This window comes from Aotus nancymaae, unplaced genomic scaffold (assembly GCF_030222135.1).
Source record: "Aotus nancymaae isolate 86718 unplaced genomic scaffold, 86718_ANA_hifiasm-v0.15.2.pri h1tg000131l, whole genome shotgun sequence".
Classification (NCBI taxonomy): domain Eukaryota; kingdom Metazoa; phylum Chordata; class Mammalia; order Primates; family Aotidae; genus Aotus; species Aotus nancymaae.
In genome coordinates, this window is record NW_026988546.1 from 6,380,836 (window position 1) to 6,402,992 (window position 22,157).

At 35.5% G+C, this 22,157-nt stretch overlaps 1 protein-coding gene across 13 annotated transcripts in view; it reads left to right on the plus strand.

The window, feature by feature from the left end:
• LOC105710759 (ankyrin repeat domain-containing protein 36B-like) overlaps nt 1–22,157 on the plus strand; it is a 261,940-nt gene that overhangs the window by 114,175 nt on the left and 125,608 nt on the right. For all 13 annotated transcript variants that reach the window (XR_010340719.1, XR_010340718.1, XM_064371315.1 and 10 more), the window contains 15 exons: nt 436–550; nt 718–891; nt 5,246–5,352; nt 6,595–6,732; nt 9,173–9,243; nt 13,650–13,678; nt 13,773–13,845; nt 15,499–15,527; nt 15,622–15,694; nt 18,516–18,544; nt 18,640–18,712; nt 20,308–20,336; nt 20,439–20,511; nt 21,469–21,497; nt 21,592–21,664. Coding sequence is in view for 11 of the 13 variants with exons in the window: in XM_064371315.1 (XP_064227385.1) it covers nt 436–550; nt 718–891; nt 5,246–5,352; nt 6,595–6,732; nt 9,173–9,243; nt 13,650–13,678; nt 13,773–13,845; nt 15,499–15,527; nt 15,622–15,694; nt 18,516–18,544; nt 18,640–18,712; nt 20,308–20,336; nt 20,439–20,511; nt 21,469–21,497; nt 21,592–21,664 (1,115 nt within the window). In the remaining 2 variants the exon portion in view is untranslated. The remainder of the gene's footprint in view (nt 1–435; nt 551–717; nt 892–5,245; nt 5,353–6,594; nt 6,733–9,172; nt 9,244–13,649; nt 13,679–13,772; nt 13,846–15,498; nt 15,528–15,621; nt 15,695–18,515; nt 18,545–18,639; nt 18,713–20,307; nt 20,337–20,438; nt 20,512–21,468; nt 21,498–21,591; nt 21,665–22,157) is intronic.

A 22,157-nucleotide genomic window follows, 5' to 3' on the forward strand; every position in this document is an offset into this window, starting at 1 on the left:
ATACATAGATTCTCATGTAAGCATCACAGTGTTGTTCTGTGGGATAACTACTATTCTCTTATATATTTTCTTGATGAGGAAATTGAAGCAAAGAAAGGCTAAATTTTAGCTAAAATAAAGTAAAATTTATTAAAAAGAGCTTAAAGTAAAATTCAGGCCCCCAATTAAACTGAATCCAAAGGCCAAGCTTTTTGTGTTAAATAGCCTGCTCTTTTATTAATATGGTGAGTATTAAGGGCTAACAAAGACTGTACTTTCTTTACAAGAAAATTAAATATATTTTTTTGAAGACAGAGAAATAACACGTGAATTAAGTTCTGGGATACATGTGCAGGACATGCAGGCTTGTTACATAGGTATACACATGCAATGGTGGTTGGCTGCATCCATCACCCTGTCAATTACATGTTTTAAAAAGTCCTTTCATTCTCACAGGACTGCTCTACATTTGGCCCGTGCCACTGGCCAATATGAAGTGGTAGAACTCCTGGTGACCAACAATTGCCAGCTTAACCTCCTCGACAGTGAATGCAGGACACCTCTGATCAAGGTATATAGAAGCCAACTCTGAGCATGAGATGGATTTGGTTTAAGTACATAGAATAAAATGAATTTGTCTCATTGTAATACCACTATGTAACTAGTTGGTAAATCCTGTGGAGTGTTTATTTTTATTTTCCAGTATTTACAATCATTTTCTTGGTCTAATATTGACAGGCTATACAACTTAAGCAGGTGTTTTGTGCAACTATTCTGCTGGAAAAAGGCGCCAATCCAAATATTACAGATTACTATGGCAGGACTGCTCTACACTACGCTGTGTACAATGAAGATACAGACATGATAGAAAGACTACTTTCACATGGTACAGATATTGAAAGAAGCAGCAAGGTATAGATCAACCAATGTTATTTTCAGACTACCTGAAATGCATTTATTTTAGCATATAAGGGTCATTTTTTCATATTTGGAATCTCAAATATTCCTTGAATGAAAATATTTTTAAATGCCTTAACTGTCTAAGATTTTACTTTAAATATTGGAACTTTTAAAGAAGCATTACAGGGTACAGCTTTCTTTCATGCACTTATGGTAAATAATTATAACAAAAAATGAATGGCAATAAATTTGTAATTCATGGTAACTGAATTTGGGAAAGGTAATAGTTAAGTTTTTTTCCACTAAATTACTCTTTTTTTCTGATTAGTGTAAAGTGACACAGGAAAGTAAAATTTACCCTTGTAAATATGCTTTATTTTAAATTTCAAAGAAAATTAAAGCATTTCACAATAAATGTAAATCTTGCTGCTGTTGACAAGTAAGGTATGTGAAGGTGATTTCATTTGAAAGTGCACTTTGAGGGGCCAAGGTGGGCAGATCACGAGGTCAGGAGTTCGAGACCAGCCTGACCAACATGGTGAAACCCCATCTCTACTAAAAATACAAAAATTAGCTGGGCGTGGTGCTGCATGCCTGTAATCCCAGCTACTCAGGAGGCTGAGGCAGGAGAATCACTTGAACCCAGGAGGCAGAGGTTGTAATGAGCCAAGATCACGCTACTGCACTCCAGCCTGGGTGACAGAGCAAGACTCCGTCTCAAAAAAAAAAAAAAAAAAAAAGTGATTCCCCTGTGGAAAGGCAGCTTAAGAGGGAAAAATGAAAAGGAGAGCAATCAGAAATACACAAGCTAATTTGGAAATTAGGTGATGAGGGAAAATACTGAGAAGAGGTTTTTTGTGTGTTGTTTTCAATTTATATGTTTAGACAAGTTTCTTACTTTGGGAAAGAGTTTGTAAGTTGTAAAATTGCCTATGGATCAATTTTGGTAGGACTCTGAGGAAACCAGATTGGCAGTGAATAGTGGGGATGAAGTGGGACACAGTTCAGCAAAGAGAAGAACACATAAATAATGGACATTATTCAATTCTGGCAGAAACAGCCACCTAGATAAGCATCTAAACTGTACTCTCAAGTTCAGAATGTCTTTATGGGCCAATGGGAGATAAGGAGCTTATATATAGTAAAATCAAGTTGGATTTTGAGTTTACTATTCTCTTCTCTATCCCTACCCAGGAAAAGTAAATGGAGTTTTCAGTGAATGGCTCTATCTTTTGCTTTTTACTCTTTTTGGCCAAATCCCAAATGATAAAGGGGATTTGCTATGTGGATGAGAGATGAGACTGAAGTGATTATCAACTGCGCTAGTTCGAAGCTAGAATTGTGCATGACAGTAACCTGAGGAAATTAAAAGCAAATCTATAAGTCTAGAATATCCCCTGAAGATTTTAATATAGCAAATCTAATATAGCCAGGGCATGTATGTTTTAAAATATTTCCTTGAAGCTGGGCATGGAGGTACAACTAGCTAGAGCAACAGAATAAGAACCTGTCTCTAACAACAAAAACAACAAGTTTCTTGAGATACTGATACACTACTGGTTAAGAACCACTGTATAGATAAGTATAATATAAATTCCCCTATCTCAAAAACTTAAGAAATCTCCAGAAGAGTTGGAGTTTGATAAGTGCTGCTTCCTTTAAATCTCTCCTTCCTAATAATATTAGCCTAACTTTTATCTGTCTCTACCTCTGTGGTTGGGAAGTTAAAAGGACTATTATTTGCAGTATCTATCAGCTTAAGACTAACATCTTTTCTAACATCTTGCTATTGAGAAGTCTTTTAATAAGTAGAGACTGACTCAGGATTTTGAGTCTCTTTGTAATCATTCTGGTGATTAGGTCAATACATCATTATTAAAAGCAAGGTTCTCTCAATTATAATAGTAATAAATTCTAAACCTTTTTTTAAAGCTGAAGCTCTATTATGGACTGTCTCAGTATGTCAAGTACATAGAACAATGCATAATCAGGATAGCAGTTTTAAACACTGAAAACCATGAAGTTAGTAAGAATACGGAGAGGTATCCTTTTAATGATTTAGTTTCAGCAGTCCTATAAACTAATTATCCATTTGGTGAACAGTCTGGGTTTTTTTGTTTTTGTGGTAGAAGGAGTCTCGCTCTGTCTCACCCAGGCTGGAGTGCAGTGGCATGATCTCAGCTCACTGCAACCTCTGCTTCCCCAGGTTCGAGCAATTCTCTGCCTCAGCCTCCCAAGTAGCTGGGATTTTAGGCATCCACCACCATGCCTGGCTAATTTTTGTATTTTTAGTAGAGATGGGGTTTCACTGTGTTGCCCAGGCTGGTCTTGAACTCCTGACCTCGTGATCCACCCGCCTTGGCCTCTCAAAGTGCTGGGATTATAGGCGTGAGCCATCGCACCTGGCTAATCTGGGAAAAGTAAACATAAATTATAGATGAATGAATGTTGTAAAAGTGCTTGAAGTGGGTACTATGACTCTTAATAATAATTTTTATTGCATTTTTGAGCCTGTTTTAGAAAAAAAAATCTGAAACAAAAGAAGTATTTTGCATGAAAATACTTGCTTTATGCACAACCGCTTAGAGATATATCCATAGCAAATATAAAAATACAAGGTCTATAGTCTAAATGTGGCCCATAGATGTGTTTGGTTTGCCTCTATAAATTGTGTCAGCATGTAAGGTTTGGGAGACTGTACACAGATCTGGATTCCAGGCTTCTTTTAAAGGATCTAGTCTGGTGTCCCTTGAGCCCATCTCACTGTTAAGGATGCTGTCCAGAGGTTGCGCCTTTCTATGAGGCATGTGGTCTTCATTTTGCTATTATACCTACTTAGGTACTTCACTTCCTCAGGTCATCTCCCTTGCCTCTGTAAGGATGATTTTACAAGCCCTGTTTTATATTATATTTTAGTAAATATTTCAAGGTTTTCAAGATATTTTATATTTATTCAAATATGTAGTCTATATTGTATATAAATCCTTTAGTGATGGGGTTGAACTTTTGAATTTAGACAGTGTTTTATAAACTATTTTTCTTTATATATACTATAAAGAATCATCTTCCTATTAGAATGCAGGTAAGCTTTTTCAGGTTTATCAGTTGGTATAGTTGCATAGGTTATGCATATTGCCAACAATATTATATCTTTCTCTTCAGCATTGTCTCCTAAAAATGCAGGTAATTTAGTGGCTTTTATTATGCTATAAATAATTCATATAGGTAATTATTAGAGCTTTAATTGATAAGCCATTGTATTTTTATTTCTGATTTATAGTTTATCTAAAATAAAAAAATTTTAAGTAACAATATGAAAACTAGAATACAAATAAATTTTAAAACGAGTTATGTATCGGGGTCCTATGATTATAATTACATAATTATTTGCACCAGGGTCCTAGGATTGTAGTTGAGAATAACATTTCATATAGAGCTTTCTCACAGCTAAGATAAAAATGCTACTAGAGAAAACCCATGGACTATTTAATAATAAGGAGTGAAAGTTTATTTGAAGCCTATCTCTTTTAATTCAGAGCCCAGCTCTCTGAATTAAAAAGAAATAGGCTTCAAATGAACTGTCAATCATGTCAGAATCTCAGATGACAATGTCAGGTGCTCCCCAGGAGATTCTGACACCGTTGATAGAAACAAGCAAATGTGTATCACCCAGAGGAAACCTCCACCTTTACTGGTAAGCTCTCACAACTGTATCCCTGAAACTCTAATTCCTCAAATGTTAATGTTCTACATGAAAAGTATTGACAAATATGGATTAGGTGAAGTTCAAAAGATTTCTCAAATACTAGTTACATACTGCACAGTTTTGTAACATTTTTCAAACTTGGGTGATCATGGAGTCTTTCTTTTGGAGTCTTTCTTCAACTTCTGGTAAAGTAAATATTCTTTGGAATGTATTAATAGTTTAAGAAACACTGCTCATAGATAATAATTTAGATCATTAATAAAAATACCTGAAACGTTTATTACTGTGTCTTAGGGTTTGAGGACATAGAGAAAAAAATACAGCTCTTGCTCTGAAGAAGCTCTTGGTTCAGGTGGGAAACAATAAAATCCTTACAAAATACCATGCTAAATGCGGTGACAGAAGCAAAGATTCTTGGAACTGGTAGATGTTTGAAATGACTTTTGGAGATGACCAGAGTTCTTACAGTGAGGCAGAGTAGGGTTGTTTCCAGGGGAAGGAGCAGCACGTAGAAAAGCACTGAGGAGTAAAAAGAAAGAGACACCTCTTATGTTATTTCAATTGTATATATTTAAGCTCATAGGATCTTGTATAAGGTTTTCAATTCAGTTGATAAATATGTGATTTTGTGAATTATAAATTGTTGCTGTTGTTTTACAGGAAGAACCTCCACCACTTTTATTTGCTGTGAGTCAAGGAAAACTAGAGATGGTGGAATTTTTATTAAAGAAAAATGCAAATATAAATGCACTTGATTCTCTTAAAAGGTACAGACTTTAGTTCTTGTTGTGTTGTTTTAAAACCTGAGTGTCATTTTAGAGTGATAGCAGCCACTCAAGTCAGAAATATTACATTAATAAGAAGACTAACTTTTAATTATTGGGATATAGTGAGAAATATCAACACAGATTATAATTTAGGTAGAAAAACAATTATTTGGATGAGTAACATAAGAGTGTTGGTAGGATTTGTCTCTATATATAGACATTATACACATAGAAGGCTTCTATATATAGAAGTCTCTGTATATTGACAGATGTTTGTTATTTGTAATATGATGTGTTATTTATAATGTAATAATGTGATGTTTTTGATTGTATGATTTTATATTAGCTAAAGGAGTTTCATGTTTTTCATTTCTACTGTATTTTGATGTTGTTTTTAATTGATATGGGGAGAGGGAGAAAAGATAGCTTTAAATGAGTAAAACTTTAATGAAGACAAGCTTTAGGTTCACACAGGACTGGGTTTAATCCCAAGCTTTCCCACTTGCTAGATGTGTGACCTTGGGAATATTACTTATCACCAAGTATGTTTTCTTACGTGAAAAGGAGGATAATAATATATTCTTCAAGGGTGGTTTTGTATAAGTCATTATATATATATAAAATGTTAGAATGTCCAGCTAACACAGCAAGGTGCTGGTGTTTTGGAAACAATGGCTAAGCATGTAAGTATGTGCTCATATATATGTGTGTGTGTGTGTGTGTGTGTGTGTGTGTGTGTGCACACAACCACCCTTAAAGGATATATTATCCTCCATATATATATGTGACATTTAATTAAATGCCTAGCACATGATTATCAGTGTCATTAACTGAAGCTAAGGCTTTATTGTTTTAAGCCTACAGATAGCTCTTATCTGACCCCTTAGTTGATTTTGCATTATAATATATCAGACTAGGGAAGAAATGAATAATTCTTCACTTAAAATTACCTACTTTAGATAGGTGGCCAGAGCATAGTTTCTTGCCCATCAAAGGACTTTAAGTCAACAACTTTAACTGTGTCATACCACAGTGGGACAAGAGGCTTCCTTTTTGTTCATTGCTTTTAACCTTTGTCATAATTTACAAAGATAAACCCTTGAGCACCCAAGATGCTTGTTTATTAGTACATGTAATTGTGTTAATTCTACATGGACAAGCAAGATATTAAGTTGATAAAGTATATATATTTAGCTTTTAAAAACATTATTAAAGTTCTTAATTATCTCTCTGTTATTTTAGATCAGCCCTCACACTTGCTGTTCGTCTTGAAAAAAGAGATATAGTCATTCTTCTTCTGCAGCACAATATTGATGTGTTTTCTCAAGATGTATATGGGGAGACCGCAGAAAATTATGCTGCTGCTGCTAAAAATGAAATGTAAGTCTTTACATAAAAAGGCTAGTGAACACTAAATTGAAGTTTAAAATAATTGTAACAATTGCATCTTATGTATCAGGTGAGACTTCATAGTTTGGTTCAGGTAGTTTTCAAGTGGCAAATTTTTAAGTTTTCAAGAGTTATGGAACTTCATCAGCCAGAAATCAAGCAAAAGGCCAGATAAGTGGCAGTACGTACAGGATTCTTGATATTGAAACTTTTAAGACTTTTCTCATTAGGGATTCCAATGTTCTTTTTATTTCAAGTATAACCCCTATGCATAGGATAAAGTAGTTTCACATCTTTGATTTTTCTAATTAGTTATTTGGATCTTGAAATGTCCAGTTTATCAAAAAAATCTTGTGCTGTTTACTGGGGACCATCTACTATAGCCTGATCCTTGAATTTTTCAAGAACCTAAGGGGTTCCATAAGTTCAAGGAAGACAAATAGTTTTTATAAGTCAGAAAGGGAGGGGGAAAGGACATGTTAATCATTGTTTTGTTTTCATTGATTCTGTTGCTGCTTTCTTGCCATTGAAAGTGCTCCTACAGTCTGGTAATGATTAACCTTTGCCACCCAGGTTGCCCTGATGCCCTTTCTGTTTGAGATCACTCAATCTTCACATTGATCCATTAAAAAACTTCAAAGTTACAACTATTTTTTAGTTCACATGCATATACTTATATGTTCAGCCATTGTTTCCAAAACACCAGAACCTTGCTCTGTTAGCTGGAATTCTAACTTTATGAATACACATAGTGAGCAAATTGACACTTTCACCCACACTCAAAACCTGATGTAGAGCCCACATTTTAAGCTGGACTTCAAGACCTTTGTGGTGAGTTATTTTTTGAGTCCCTTGGTTTTTTTGTTGTTTTCTTTTTCTCTTTAAAGCAAATATTAGTTGGGATAGTTCTAAACTGTCAGAGATATTCAAATAATGTTGTAGAAAGAAATTACAGGTTTTTTTATTGCTACCAGATATGTACCCTGAGACTTTTAAAATAAACAGTGTGAGAGCTTTTCTCAGGTAGTGGAAGCTTCTATGCCATCCTTCCTTAGGGCAGTAGGCATCAACTTGTGGTTGGCCCCTCAAGTGGTCTGTTTTCTATAATAATGAAGATCTCTCAAGCTGCTTGCATCGCTATCTCAAGTTTTTAAAATATTTTTAAATTCTGCTTTATAGGAAGTCATTCATCAGAATTATCTGAGTCTCAAGTTGGTTAGTTAGATTTAACAGAACTAAGTTTCATCCATGGCTCATCAGCGTTTATATGTAAAAGGTTTTGTGCTTGCTTTGGCAGCACAAATACTAAAATTGGAACAATACAAAGAAAATTAGCATGGTGAAGCATTTCATATTTTGCAGTCACAGGAAGGTCATTTGGCTGCTGGCCAGCTAAGTAATAGTTTGAATCAAAACAAAATGGGTGGCACCTTATATTAGAATTGTGATTTTCGTTACAAAGGTGATCTATAAACTGAGAATGGAGCTAAGTAACACATGGGGTGTTGTGTAAATATTTTGTTAGTATGTATCTTGGAAATGAGAAAATGTCAACTTTCATCTATTTTATGGAACTTAAAATAAATGAAAGTAGGGCTTTGTCTTCCATGTCAGTTGGAGATAACATGGAGATTAACTGTCACTCTAGCAAACATCTGCTGGTTCAGTTAGAATCTGTAGAGAAGTGATAGTGGTAGCCCAAGCCAGATCTTTACATCTGTTAGTTTTCTCTCCTTGGAATTGATGAGCTCAGTAATAGTGGACAATCATGTTACCTATTTTAATGAAATAATGTATTCATAAATAAATTGATTTACAAATTATGAAATAATTGAGATGCCCTGAATTATAAGCCACAAATAATAGAACAATAAACAAAATTAGGACAACATTTTTCTTAAACTGAAGCATTTGAATATTAGAACCTATGAAAAAACACAAATTGGGTTTGATTTGGGATTTCAAAATAGTTCCAGCAATAAAATTTAAGAACAGATTCCACTACTTTACTATTTCTCTGTGAATGTTAAAAATGCTACTTCATTAAACATGTAAAACAACCTCATGAAAGAAGGCAGTGCAATCTAGAAGAAGACATTGCGCCTAAGAGAAGCAACCTGTTTAACAGGAAATACCTGTAGGCTATAGAGCCAGGACTTATCAGTAAGAGCCAGGAAGGTGACTTTCTATTATGTCAAGGTGATGTGAGTTAGTTTATGAGCTATACTGCCTTCACTTCATGAGTACTTCACCTGTCGTTATTATTTAATTCGAAAGGTACTAAGAAGTTTGTAGAGCTTACAGAAGAGAAGTGTATAGGATAATTAACATCCTGATACTGTTTAAAATACTCTAGTAATTTAGTATGTTTGGTAAATTTTTTTAATAATAGTATTAACATGTAAATTTCCTTTATTAATTTTATGCATAGCATTCTCAAACTAATTTCTGAATACAAAGAAGAAAAGAAATCTAAAGCGCTTTCTATAAATAGCAATCCAGGTAAGATTTCTAACAGTGAATTACTCTCGATGGTATTACCATAGATAAAAAAGAATAAGGATGTTTTGATTACAAAAAAGCACTGTTTAAATGAGCTGGGATGTGGAACTGTGGCGGGTGGAGAGGTGTGAATAAACCGTCTGTGTCACGTGAAGGAAAAAAAAAATCTCATGTAATGCAATTGTGTCAGGGTTTCCCAAGACTGCCTCTATGTTTGGTGATTCACTTAGAAGGATTCAGCAAACAGTCATACTCAGGGCTTTGATTTGTTACAGTGAAAGAATACAAAATAAAATTAGCTCAGGGCAAAGGGACATGTGGCATATCTGGGGGAAGCCAGGCACAAGCTTCCAGGAGCCCTCCTGTGGAGTTACCAGGATGTGCTTAATTCCTGTAGCCTTGAATTTTGACAGCATATGTGCAATGTTGTTTACCACTATGAGTCTCATAGAGACTTACACAGTATCCAAAGATTTTATGGAAGCTAGTTACATAGGCATCCTCTCTCACACGTGCAAAAGTTCCAGACTTCCAGAAGAAAAGCAGCTGTTCAGAGTCAACTACATTGTTTATGCAAACAGTTTAGGTACAGTGATCTACTTTTCTCAGTTAGAAAATGGTGAGAAACCTTTAAAATATAAATTTCCAAACACCAGTGAAGGGCCAGTTTTGCATGTAGGTCTTTCTAAAATGACAGTCTTATGACTGTCATGTGAATTATTTTCTTTACAGCAGTTATAGCCCCAACTTAATTTTAGGCCTTTATGTATTTTTATATACTATAATTCTGCAGCAAATATTCCTATTCTGTTTCAAATTGAGTGTATCTTGCTATAATATATGGCAGTAGAAGATTTAGTGACAATCTTCTTTTTTTAAGTTATACTTTAAGTTGTGGGGTTCATGTGTAGAATGTGCAGGTTTGTTTCATAGCGTAATGGTGGTTTGCTGCATCCATCATCCTGTCATCTGCATTAGGTATTTCTCCCAATGCTATCCCTCTCCAGCCCTCCACCCACTGACAGGCTCTGGTGTGTAATATTCCCCTCCCTATGTCCACATAACTCCCACTTATGAGTGAGAACATGCGGCATGTGGTTTTTTGTTCTCGTGTTAGTTTGCTGAGAATGATCGTTTTCAGCTTCATCCATGTCCCTGCAGAGAACAAGAACACATTCTTTTTGATGGCTGCATAAAATTCCATGGTGTATATGTGCCACATTTTCTTTATCCAGTCTATCATTGATGGGCATTTGGGTTGCTTCCAAGTCTTTGCTATGTGAACAGTGCTTAGATAATCATATGTGTGCATGTGTCTTTGCAATAGAACAATTTATAAATTTTGGGTATATACCCAGTAATGGGATTGCCAGGTCAAATAGTATTTCTGGTTCTAGATCCTTGAGGAATCACCACACTGTCTTCTACAATGGTTGAACTGATTGATACTCCCACCAACAGTGTAAAAGCATTCCTATTTCTACACATGCTCTCCAGCATCTGTTGTATCCTGATTTTTTAATGATTACCATTCTAACTGACGTGGGATGGTATCTCATTGTGGTTTTGTTTGCATTTCTCTAATGACCACTGATGATAAGCTTTTTTTCATATGTTTGTTGGCTGCATAAATGTCTTCCTTTGAGAATTGTCTGTTCGTTTCCTTCACCCATTCTTTTGATGAGGTTGTTTGTTTTTTTCTTGTAAATTTAAGTTCTCCATAGATTCTGGATATTAGCCCTTTGTCAGATGGGTAGATTGCAAAACTTTTTTCCCATTCTGTTGGTCGCCGGTTCACTCTATTGATAGTTTTGCTGTGCAGAAGCTCTTAAGTTTAATTAGTTCCCATTTGTCTATTTTGGCTTTTGTTGCTATTGCTTTTAGTGTTTTACTCATGAAGTCCTTGCCCATGCCTATGTCCCGAATGATATTGCCTAAGTTTTCTTCAAGAGTTTTTATGGTGTTAGGCCTCATGTTTAAATTTTTATATCCATTTGAAGTTAATTTGTGTATAAGGTGTGGGGAAGGGATCTAGTTTTGTCTTTCTGCACATGGCTAGCCAGTTTTCCCAATACCATTTATTAAATAGGGAATCCTTTCCCCATTGCTTTTCTCTGGTTTGTCAAAGGTCAGATAGTTGTGTGGTGTTCTTTCAGAGGCCTCTATTTATTCCATTGGTCTATATCTCTGTTTTGGTACCAGTACCATGCTGTTTTGAGTACAGTAGCCTTGTGATATAGTTTGAAGTCAGTAACATGATGACTCCAGCTTTGTTTTGTTGTTGTTGTTGTTGTTTTGCTTCGGATTCTCTTGGCTATGCAAGCTCTTTTTTGGTTCCATATGAAGTTTAAGGTGTTTTTTTTCAAATTCTGTGAAGAGGGTCACAGGTAGCTTGATGGAGATAGCATTGAATCTATAAATTCTTTTGGGCAGTATGGCCATTTTCACAATATTGATTCTTCCTAACCATGAGCATGGAATGATTTTTCATCTGTTTGTGTCCTCTCTTATTTCCTTGAGCAGTGGATTGTAGTTCTTCTTGAAGAGGTCCTTCACATCCATTGTTAGTTGTATTCCTAGGAAACATTATTTGTTGACGTGTATGTTTTTGCAAAACTGGACAAACAGATGGCAAGAGTGCTGAACTGCTGAACTCAGAAAATGTAGGTATATCAGGAGACTTGAGGAGTATAAAGAAAATGATTTTTAAAATTATGACTCAAGTATAAATGAACTCACTTCAGATGTATTTAGAATATTTGCATAAAAGGTGATTTGACTTTGACTGCTCCAGGAACTACTGGAAGCAGTAAAGAGTGCTAGAATTAGGATAAACCACAGTAACTGATTACTACTCTTATTTACTATTGGGCATCAGAGATACGTGTTTTGTTGATATTAGTTATTCAAATGAGATAAACATGAATATATATACATTAACTTTGTTTCTCCAGAAGCTAATTTTTGGATGAAATAGCAATTTAATAAAAATTTTTAAGAGAATAGTATACTTCAAGCTAGACTATTTTGGAAACAAAAATAATGTTGAATTCATTAATTGACTCCTAAAAGGTTTGTTTTCAATGAATATTAGAGTGAGTTTCAAATGTAAAAGCTTATTCATATCTATCCTTGTAGCAACTTTATTTTGTATAAGTATGTTAAATTTGATAATTTATTATACTTTTTGAAGAGGTTTATATATTGTATATTCTTGCCATGAGTGAAATGAAGAAAGTTTCTGAAGATTAAACTAGAGGATACAAGAAATGTAGACACATTGTTATACCACATGTAAGGTTTGTTCTTGGGTTCTTGCCAAGTTTAAAAAGAAGAAACTGAGGCCAACACAAGAAGATCCAATATGAAGGAATTTATTCAGGCTCGCGGGTGAGGTTCTGTGGTCCAACAGGAGGGGCCAGAGAAGTCGCACGGACTCCTCTCAGATGTGGGGTTTTATAGGGAGTGAAGGAGCTCGATTGGTTGTGGGACAGCAGGACTGCTATTGGTTAAGGTTACAAGCCTTTGTTTGCATACAGGACTTGGCTGCTATTGGTTAGAATTACTCGGCTGCTATTGCTAGAAAGACTCAGCTGCTATTGGCTAGAAAGACTCGGCTGCTATTGGCTAGAAAGACTTGACTGCTGTTGGCTAGAATCACAAGACTCTGCTTGCATACTGGGTTCTTTAACGGAAGGCCAGGCTGTGTGAGAAGGGGAGAAGGGAACATGCCTGAGCAGGTCCAAGCTTTCAGACAAAAGGGGGAGGCGTGTGCGTCTGAGCTCGTGGCGAGGCAACCGACCTTACACCACATGGGTATGAGGAATAAAGAATATTATATACTAGGATTCAACAAACCTATATCCAAGCTGATCATTCTGGGACACGTCCACTGAGGAGTTGTGAAGTGTACATTCAACTAAAGCGTCATACTCATTGCGCACCTGCTCAATTATCAGGCAAGTAGAAGAGCGCAATGAATATTTGTAGTATAATGGTACAAATCCTTCTGATGTCTTGCATGAAAGACATGACATGCAGGAGCATTTACCACCTGCTTTGACATTGATTCCCAGATGTATAAGTTGCTCCTCTGATTTTAGATCACATTTATTCCTAATCACTCAGCATATCCACATGCACAATGACACTATTTTATTGTGGTAATAGACATATAAAGAATAATATCACATTTGAAATTATAAGTGTATGTTTCATGACACCTGTATTTCTGTTCTGTTCGGTGTATTTCTGTCATGTTCCTGTTCCAAGACACAAAGTATGAAACATCAAAGCCTACGCTAATACAGGCAGGGGGATAAAGCTTGATGCTAACACTACATGAATGTATGGTTAACTTTATCGTATTTACATATGATTGATTATGTATCCCTTTTTCTTTTCAGTATCTTCTCTGAAACAACTAGCCTTCAGGGTAATTACACTCTCATTTATATTTCTAATTATTAACTCCATAGTCTATGAAATATACTTAATGTATTGATTATTTTGTTTCAAATCCCATTCAGGCTCCAAGTGACAAGAAAACATCTGTTTCAGTTATAGCCAGAGAAGTAAAGGATGGAGACAAATCTGGGACAGGTAATTTTGCAATACACATTTAATGTCATGTTCCCTCAAGATTGAAGAGAACTTCTATTTTTTGAATAAATCAGTGGAAGGCTCAGTGAAGCTGCACATTCTGATTGAACAGGCCTGGGCTTCTGCATTAATAATAATTTCTTGGTTGACACTGGTACTGCTAGTCCTTGGCCTTGATCTGAGTAGTAAGATTATAGACTTCCCTACATTGAAATTGGGAAGAAGAAGCATTAAAGAGCAGTTGAAGACATACCAGACTCAGGGACAGTATAATTTTGCTTTAGTTCTACAGCATGTTTTCATCAAGGGGGAAAGAGAAGGAGATGAAGTAATAGAAATTATAGGCATCAGACCATATTGCCAAAACCAGAGGGAAGAAGTGATCGTAATAACCCGTAAACACTGTAGAACAACTAAGGACACCACTGATGGAGTAATTACTTTCCTTAAGGAGGAGAGATTGTGAGGCAGGAAGGAGGGAAAAGAAGAAGTTAGTCATGTAATTTTGGGGATTCTGCTGAGGAAACCTGAGTGAACTCCCTTCAGATGCATTTAGAATATTTGCATAAAAGAAGATTTGACTGTGGCTGCTCCAGGAATTACTGGGAGCAGAAAGAGTGCTGGAATTGAGATAAACCACACTGACTCATTGCTCCTCTTTGTTACTGTTAGGCCACAGAGATACCTTTTTTTTATTTTTTGTTATCAAAATGAGATAAACTTGAATATGAATACATTGTCTTTATTGTTTAAGGAGCTAACTCTTCGATAAAATAGCTATTTAATGAAAATTCTTTAGAAAATAATATGGTACTTCAAACAAGACTTTTAGAAATAAAAGTATTGTTGAATTCATTAATATACTCTAAAATGAGTTTTTCAATGCATTTTGGAGTAATTTTTGAATGTAAAAGCATTTAATATCTAATGTGGTTTTGTTTTTTAGAAGTATGTCAAAATTGATAATTGATGATACTTTTTATTGAGGTTTTTATATAATATCTTGTTGTCATGAGTGGATCATGAAACTTTCAGAAAGCTAAACAACAGGATATGAGAAACGTGGGCTAATTATTACACCACATGGACGTGAGAAATAATGAATGCTATTTACTGGGATTCACCAAACATATCCAAGCTGATCAATTAGGGACACTTCCACTGAAGAGATGTGAAGTGTACATTCAACTGAAGTGTCCTTGTAATTGTGTACCTTCTCAGTTATTGGGCAAGTGAAAGAGCATGATGAATGTTTGTAGTATAATGGTATAAATCCTTCTGATGTCTTGCATGAAAGACATGCGGGAATAGTACCACCTGCTTTGACATTGATTCCCAGGTTTATGAGTTGCTCCTCTGATTTTAGATCACATTGGTTCTCATCACTAAGGCTATCCACATTGCTATTGAAACTCTCTTATTTTAGGAGTAGATATATGACAAATTATATTATGTTGGAATTTGTGAGGCCTATATTCCTGTTTTCTTCAGTGTGTTTCTGTCATGTTGCTGTCCCAAGACACAAAGTATAAAACATCAAAGCCTACACTAATACAGGCAGGAAAATACAGGTTGATGCTAACACTGCATCAATGTATGGATATCTTTATCATATTTACATATGATTTATTATGTATCCCTTTCTCTTTTCAGTGTCTTCTCAGAAAGAACGGGCCCCAAAGGTAATTACACTCTCATTTGTATTTTGAACTATTAACTGTATAGTCTGTGAAATATACTTTATGTGCTGATTATTTTGCTTCAAATCCCATTCAGGCTACACATGATGAGAAAGATCCTGTTTCAAATGCAGCCACAGAAAAAAAGGATGAATCAAAATCTGGGACAGGTAATTTTGCAATACACATTTAATGTCATGTTTACTCAAGAAAAAAGGGAACTTCCCTTCCCAAATAAATCAGCAGGGGGCTCATTGAAAGTGTACGTTGTGATTCAGGAAGCCTGAGATTCTGCATTTGTAATAAGTTATTTAGCACCAGTGATGCTGCTGGTCGTTGTCCGTGATCTGAGTAGTACGGTTATAAACTTTTCTACATTGAAATTAAATAGAAGAACCTCTGAAGAGCAATTCAAGACATAGCAAGCTCAAAGGACAGCGTAATTTTGCTTTAATTCTACAGCATGTTTTCTTCAGGAAGGAAAGGAAAAAGAGATGTAGTAATAGAGATGATAGACACTAGGTTGTTTTGCTGAAACCAGAGGGAAGAAGTGATTGTAATAAACCATAAACACTGTAGAATGAGAGAACTAATGAGACCATTGATGTAGTAATTATTTTCTCCAAGGAAGAGGGATTGTGAGGCAGCAAGGAGGGAAAAGAAGAGGTTATGTATGTAATTTAGGGGTTTCTGCTGTGGAAACGCGAGTGAACTCACTTTGGATTTATTTAGAATATTTGCGTAAAAAAAGATTTGATTTTGACTGCTCCAGAAACTACCAGAAACAGGAAAGAGTGCTAGAACTGGGATAAACCACGGTGACTCATTACTCTTCTTTGTTGCTATTAGGTATCAGAGATAGATGTTTTGTTGATTTTAATTATTGAAAATAAGATAAACTAGAATATGAATACATTGGCCCAATTGGTCAAGGAGCTAACTCTTGGATAAAATAGCTATTTAATGAAATTTCTTTAAAGGATAACATGATACCTCAAAGAAGACTATTTGCGAAACAAAAATTATGTTGAATTCATTTACTGCCTCCAAAAATTATTTTCAATGAATATTGGAGTGATATCTGAATGTAAAAGCTTATTAATATCCAATGCTTGTAGTAGTTTTTCTTAGTAGAAGTATGTCAAAACCGATAAAGGCTGATACTGTTTATTGAGGCTTATGTGTCATATCGTGTTGCATGAGTGTGTGATGAAACTTTCAGAAAGCTCAAGTAGAGGATTCCCTAAATGTAGGAAAGTCATTACACCACATGGTTGTGAGTAATAATGAATATTATGTACGAGTATTCGGCAAACATACATCCAAGCTGATCTATTTAGTACCTTTCCCCTGCAGAGACATGAAGTATACATTCAACTGAAGTGTCATTGTAATTGTGTACCTTCTCAGTTGTCGGGCAAGTTAAAGAGCATGATGAATATTTGTAGTACAATGGTATAAATTCTTCTGATGTGTTGCATGAAAGACATGCGGGAATAGTACCACCTGCTTTGACATTGACTCCCAGGTGTATGAGTTGCTCCTCTGATTTTAGATCACATTGGTACTCATCACTTGGTGTATCCACATTGCTATTGACACTCAGTGTTTTAGAAATAGGCATATGACAGGTGTGTGCCATCAGACCTGACTACTTTTTGTATTTTTATTAGAGATGGGGTTTCACCATGTTGACCAGGCTTGTCTTCATCTCCTGACCTCAAGTGTTCCACCTACTTTGGCCTCCCAAAGTGCTGGTATTACAGGCACAAGCCACCGCACCCAGCCTGCATGATTATTTTTATAAAGATAGAATCTTGCTGTGTTTCCCAGGCTAGTCTCAAACTCCTGGGATGCTCAAGTGATACTTCTGTCTCAGCCTTCTGAGTAGCTGAGATTATATTAACAAGCCACTGTGTCCTTTTATGTTTTTAATATTCTATCCTGTCTTTGTCTATACTAGCCTTTGTTACTCTTGGGCATCAGAGATATATGTTTTGTTGATATTAGTTATTCAAATGAGATAAACATGAATATACATACATTGACATTGTTTTTCGAGGAGCTAACTTTGGATCAAATATCAATTTAATAAAAATTATTTAGGTAAAAACGTAATACTTCAAACCAGACCATATTGGAAAGAAAATAATTTGAAATCATTAATTGACTCCTAAACAGTTTATTTTCAGTGAATATTGGAGTGAGATTGAAATGTAAAAGCTTATTCATATCTAATCCTTGTAGCAACATTATTTGGTATAAGTATGTCAAATTTGATAATTTATTATACTTTTTGAAGAGGTTAATATATTATGTCTTCTTGCCATGAGTGAATGAAGAAAATTTCTGAAGATTAAACTAGAGGATGCAAGAAATGTAGGCACATTATTATACCACATGAGTATGAGAAATAAAGAATATTATATACTAGGATTCACCAAACCTATATCCAAGCTGATCGTTCTGGGACACTTCCACTGAGTAGTTGTCAAGCATACATTCAAATAAAGCATCATAGTCATTGTGCACCTGCTCAATTATCAGGCAAGTAGAAGAGCATGATGAATATTTGTAGTATAATGGTATAAACCCTACTGATGTCTTGCATGAAAGACATGACATGCAGGAGGATTTACCACATGCTTTGACATTGATTCCCAGACATATGAGTTGCTCCTCTGATTTTGATCACATGTTTTCCTCATCACTCGGCATATCCACATGCATAATGACACTGTTTTATTGTGGTAATAGACATATAAAGAAAAATATCACGTTTGAAATTATAAGTATGTTTCATGACACCTGTATTTCTGTTCTCCTCAGTGCATTTCTGTCATGTTCCACCTCCAACACACAAAGTATGAAACATCAAAGCCTACACTAATACAGGCAGGAAAATACAGGTTGATGCTAACACTGCATCAATGTATGGATATCTTTATCATATTTACATATGATTTATTATGTATCCCTTTTTCTTTTCAGAGGCTTCTCAGAAAAAATGGGCCTGGAAGGTAATTACACTCTCATTTGTATTTTGAACTATTAACTGTATGGTCTGTGAAATATACTTTATGTGCTGATTATTTTGCTTCAAATTTGCATTCAGGTTAAACGTCACAAGAAAGATCCTGTTTCGAATACAGCCACAGAAGAAACGGATGGATCAAAATCTGAGACAGGTAATTCTGCAATACACATTTAATGTCATGTTCACTCAGGATAAAAGGGAACTTCCCTTCCCAAATAAATCAACAGGGGGCTCATTGAAAGTGTACGTTGTGATTCAGGAAGCCTGAGATTCTGCATTTGTAATAAGTTATTTAGCACCAGTGATGCTGCTGGTCCTTGTCCGTGATCTGAGTAGTACAATTATAAACTTTTCTACATTGAAATTAAATAGAAGAACCTCTGAAGAGCAATTCAAGACATAGCAAGCTCAAGGGACAGCGTATTTTTGCTTTAATTCTACAGCATGTTTTCTTCAGGAAGGAAAGGAAAAAGAGATGTAGTAATAGAGATGATAGACACTAGGTTGTTTTGCTGAAACCAGAGGGAAGAAGTGATTGTAATAAACCATAAACACTGTAGAATGAGAGAACTAATGAGACCATTGATGCAAAAATTATTTTCTCCAAGGAAGAGGGATTGTGAGGCAGCAAGGAGGGAAAAGAAGAGGTTATGTATGTAATTTAGGGGTTTCTGCTGAGGAAACATGAGTGAACTCACTTTGGATTTATTTAGAATATTTGCGTAAAACAAGATTTGATTTTGACTGCTCCAGAAACTACCAGAAACAGGAAAGAGTGCTAGAACTGGGATAAACCACGGTGACTCATTACTCTTCTTTGTTGCTATTAGGCATCAGAGATAGATGTTTTGTTGATTTTAATTATTAAAAGTAAGATAAACTAGAATATGAATACATGGGCTCCATTGGTCAAGGAGCTAACTCTTGGATAAAATAGCTATTTAATGAAATTTCTTTAGAGGATAACATGATACCTCTAAGAAGACTATTTTAGAAACAAAAATTATGTTGAATTCATTTACTGCCTCCAAAAATGGTTATTTTGATGAATATTGGAGTAATATCTGAATGTAAAAGCTTATTAATATCCAATGCTTGTAGTATTTTTTTTTAGTAGAAGTATGTCAAAACCGATAAAGGCTGATACTGTTTATTGAGGCTTATGTGTCATATCGTGTTGCATGAGTGTGTGAAGAAACTTCCAGAAAGCTAAACTAGGGGATACCAGAAATGTTGAAAATTATTACACCACATGGGTGTGAGTAATAATGAATATTATGTACGAGTATTCAGCAAACATATATCCAAGCTGATCTATTCAGGACCTTTCCCCTGCAGAGACATGAAGTATACATTCAACTGAAGTGTCATTGTAATTGTGTACCTTCTCAGTTGTCGGGCAAGTTACAGAGCCTGATGAATATTTGTAGTACAATGGTATAAATTCTTCTGATGTGTTGCATGAAAGACATGTGGGAATAGTACCTCCTGCTTTGACATTGATTCCCAGGTGTATGAGTTGCTCCTCTGATTTTAGATCGGTGAGTGTATGTTTCATGAAGCCTGTATTTCTGTTCTCCTCAGTGTATTTCTGTCATGTTCCTGTTCCAAAACACAAAGTATGAAACATCAAAGCCTACGCTAATACAGGCAGGGGGATAAAGCTTGATGCTAACACTGCATGAAGGTGTGGTTAACTTTATCGTATTTGCATATGATTGATTATATATCCCTTTTTCTTTTCAGTGTCTTCTGTGAAACAACCAGCCTCGAAGGTAATTACACTCTCATTTATATTTTTAATTATTCACTCTCTCTATATATAGTCTATGAAATATACTTAATGTATCGATTATTTTGTTTCAAATCCCATTCAGGCTCCACGTGACAAGAAAACATCTGTTTCAGTTATAGCCAGAGAAGTAAAGGATGGAGACAAATCTGGGACAGGTAATTTTGCAATACACATTTAATGTCATGTTCCCTCAAGATTGAAGAGAACTTCTATTTTTTGAACAAATCAGCGGAAGGCTCAGTGAAGCTGCACATTGTGATTGAGCAGGCCTGGGTTTCTGCATTCATAATAATTTCTCGGTTGACGCTGATGCTGCTGGTCCTTGGCCTTGATCTGAGTAGTAAGATTATAGACTTCCCTACATTGAAATTGGGAAGAAGAACCATTAAAGAGCAGTTGAAGACATACCAGACTCAGGGGACAGCATAATTTTGCTTTAGTTCTACAGCATGTTTTCATCAAGAGGGAAAAGAGGAGATGAAGTAATAGAAATTATAGGCCTCAGACGATATTGCCAAAACCAGAGGGAAGAAGTGATGGTAATAACCCATAAACACTGTAGAACAAGAACTAAGGACACCACTGATGGAGTAATTACTTTCCTTAAGGAAGAGAGATTGTGAGGCAGGAAGGAGGGAAAAAAAGAAGGTATTTATGCAATTTTGGGGATTCTGCTGAGGAAACCTGAGTGAACTCCCTTCAGATGCATTTAGAATATTTACATAAAAGAAGATTTGACTGTGGCTGCTCCAGGAACTACTGGAAGCAGAAAGAGTGCTGGAATTGAGATAAACCACACTGACTCATTGCTCCTCTTTGTTACTGTTAGGCAACAGAGATATATATTTTTTTGTTTTAGTTATAAAAATGAGATAAACTTGAATATGAATACATTGTCTTTGTTGTTCAAGGAGCTAACTCTTGGAAGCCTGATTTCCTGTTTTCTTCAGTGTTTTTCTGTCACATTCCTGTCCCAAGACAGAAAGTATAAAACATCAAAGCCTACACTAATACAGGCAGGAAAATACAGGTTGATGCTAACACTGCATCAATGTATGGATATCTTTATCATATTTACATATGATTTATTATGTATCCCTTTCTCTTTTCAGTGTCCTCTCAGAAGGAACGGGCCTCAAAGGTAATTACACTCTCATTTGTATTTTGAACTATTAACTGTATAGTCTGTGAAATATACTTTATGTGCTGATTATTTTGCTTCAAATCCCATTCAGGTTACACGTAAAAAGAAAGACCCTGTTTCGAATCCAGCCACAGATAAAAAGGATGGATCAAAATCTGAGACAGGTAATTCTGCAAAACGCATTTAATGTCATGTTCACTCAGGATAAAAGGGAACTTCCCTTCCCAAATAAATCAGCAGGGGGCTCATTGAAAGTGTACATTGTGATTCAGGAAGCCTGAGATTCTGCATTTGTAATAAGTTATTTAGCACCAGTGATGCTGCTGGTCCTTGTCCATGATCTGAGTAGTACGATTATAAACTTTTCTACATTGAAATTAAATAGAAGAACCTCTGAAGAGCAATTCAAGACATAGCAAGCTCAAGGGACAGCATAATTTTGCCTTAATTCTACAGCATGTTTTCTTCAGGAAGGAAAGGAAAAAGAGATGTAGTAATAGGGATGATAGACACTAGGTTGTTTTGCTGAAACCGGAGGGAAGAAGTGATTGTAATAACCCATAAACACTGTAGAATGGGAGAACTAATGAGACCATTGATGCAAAAATTATTTTCTCCAAGGAAGAGGGATTGTGAGGCAGCAAGGAGGGAAAAGAA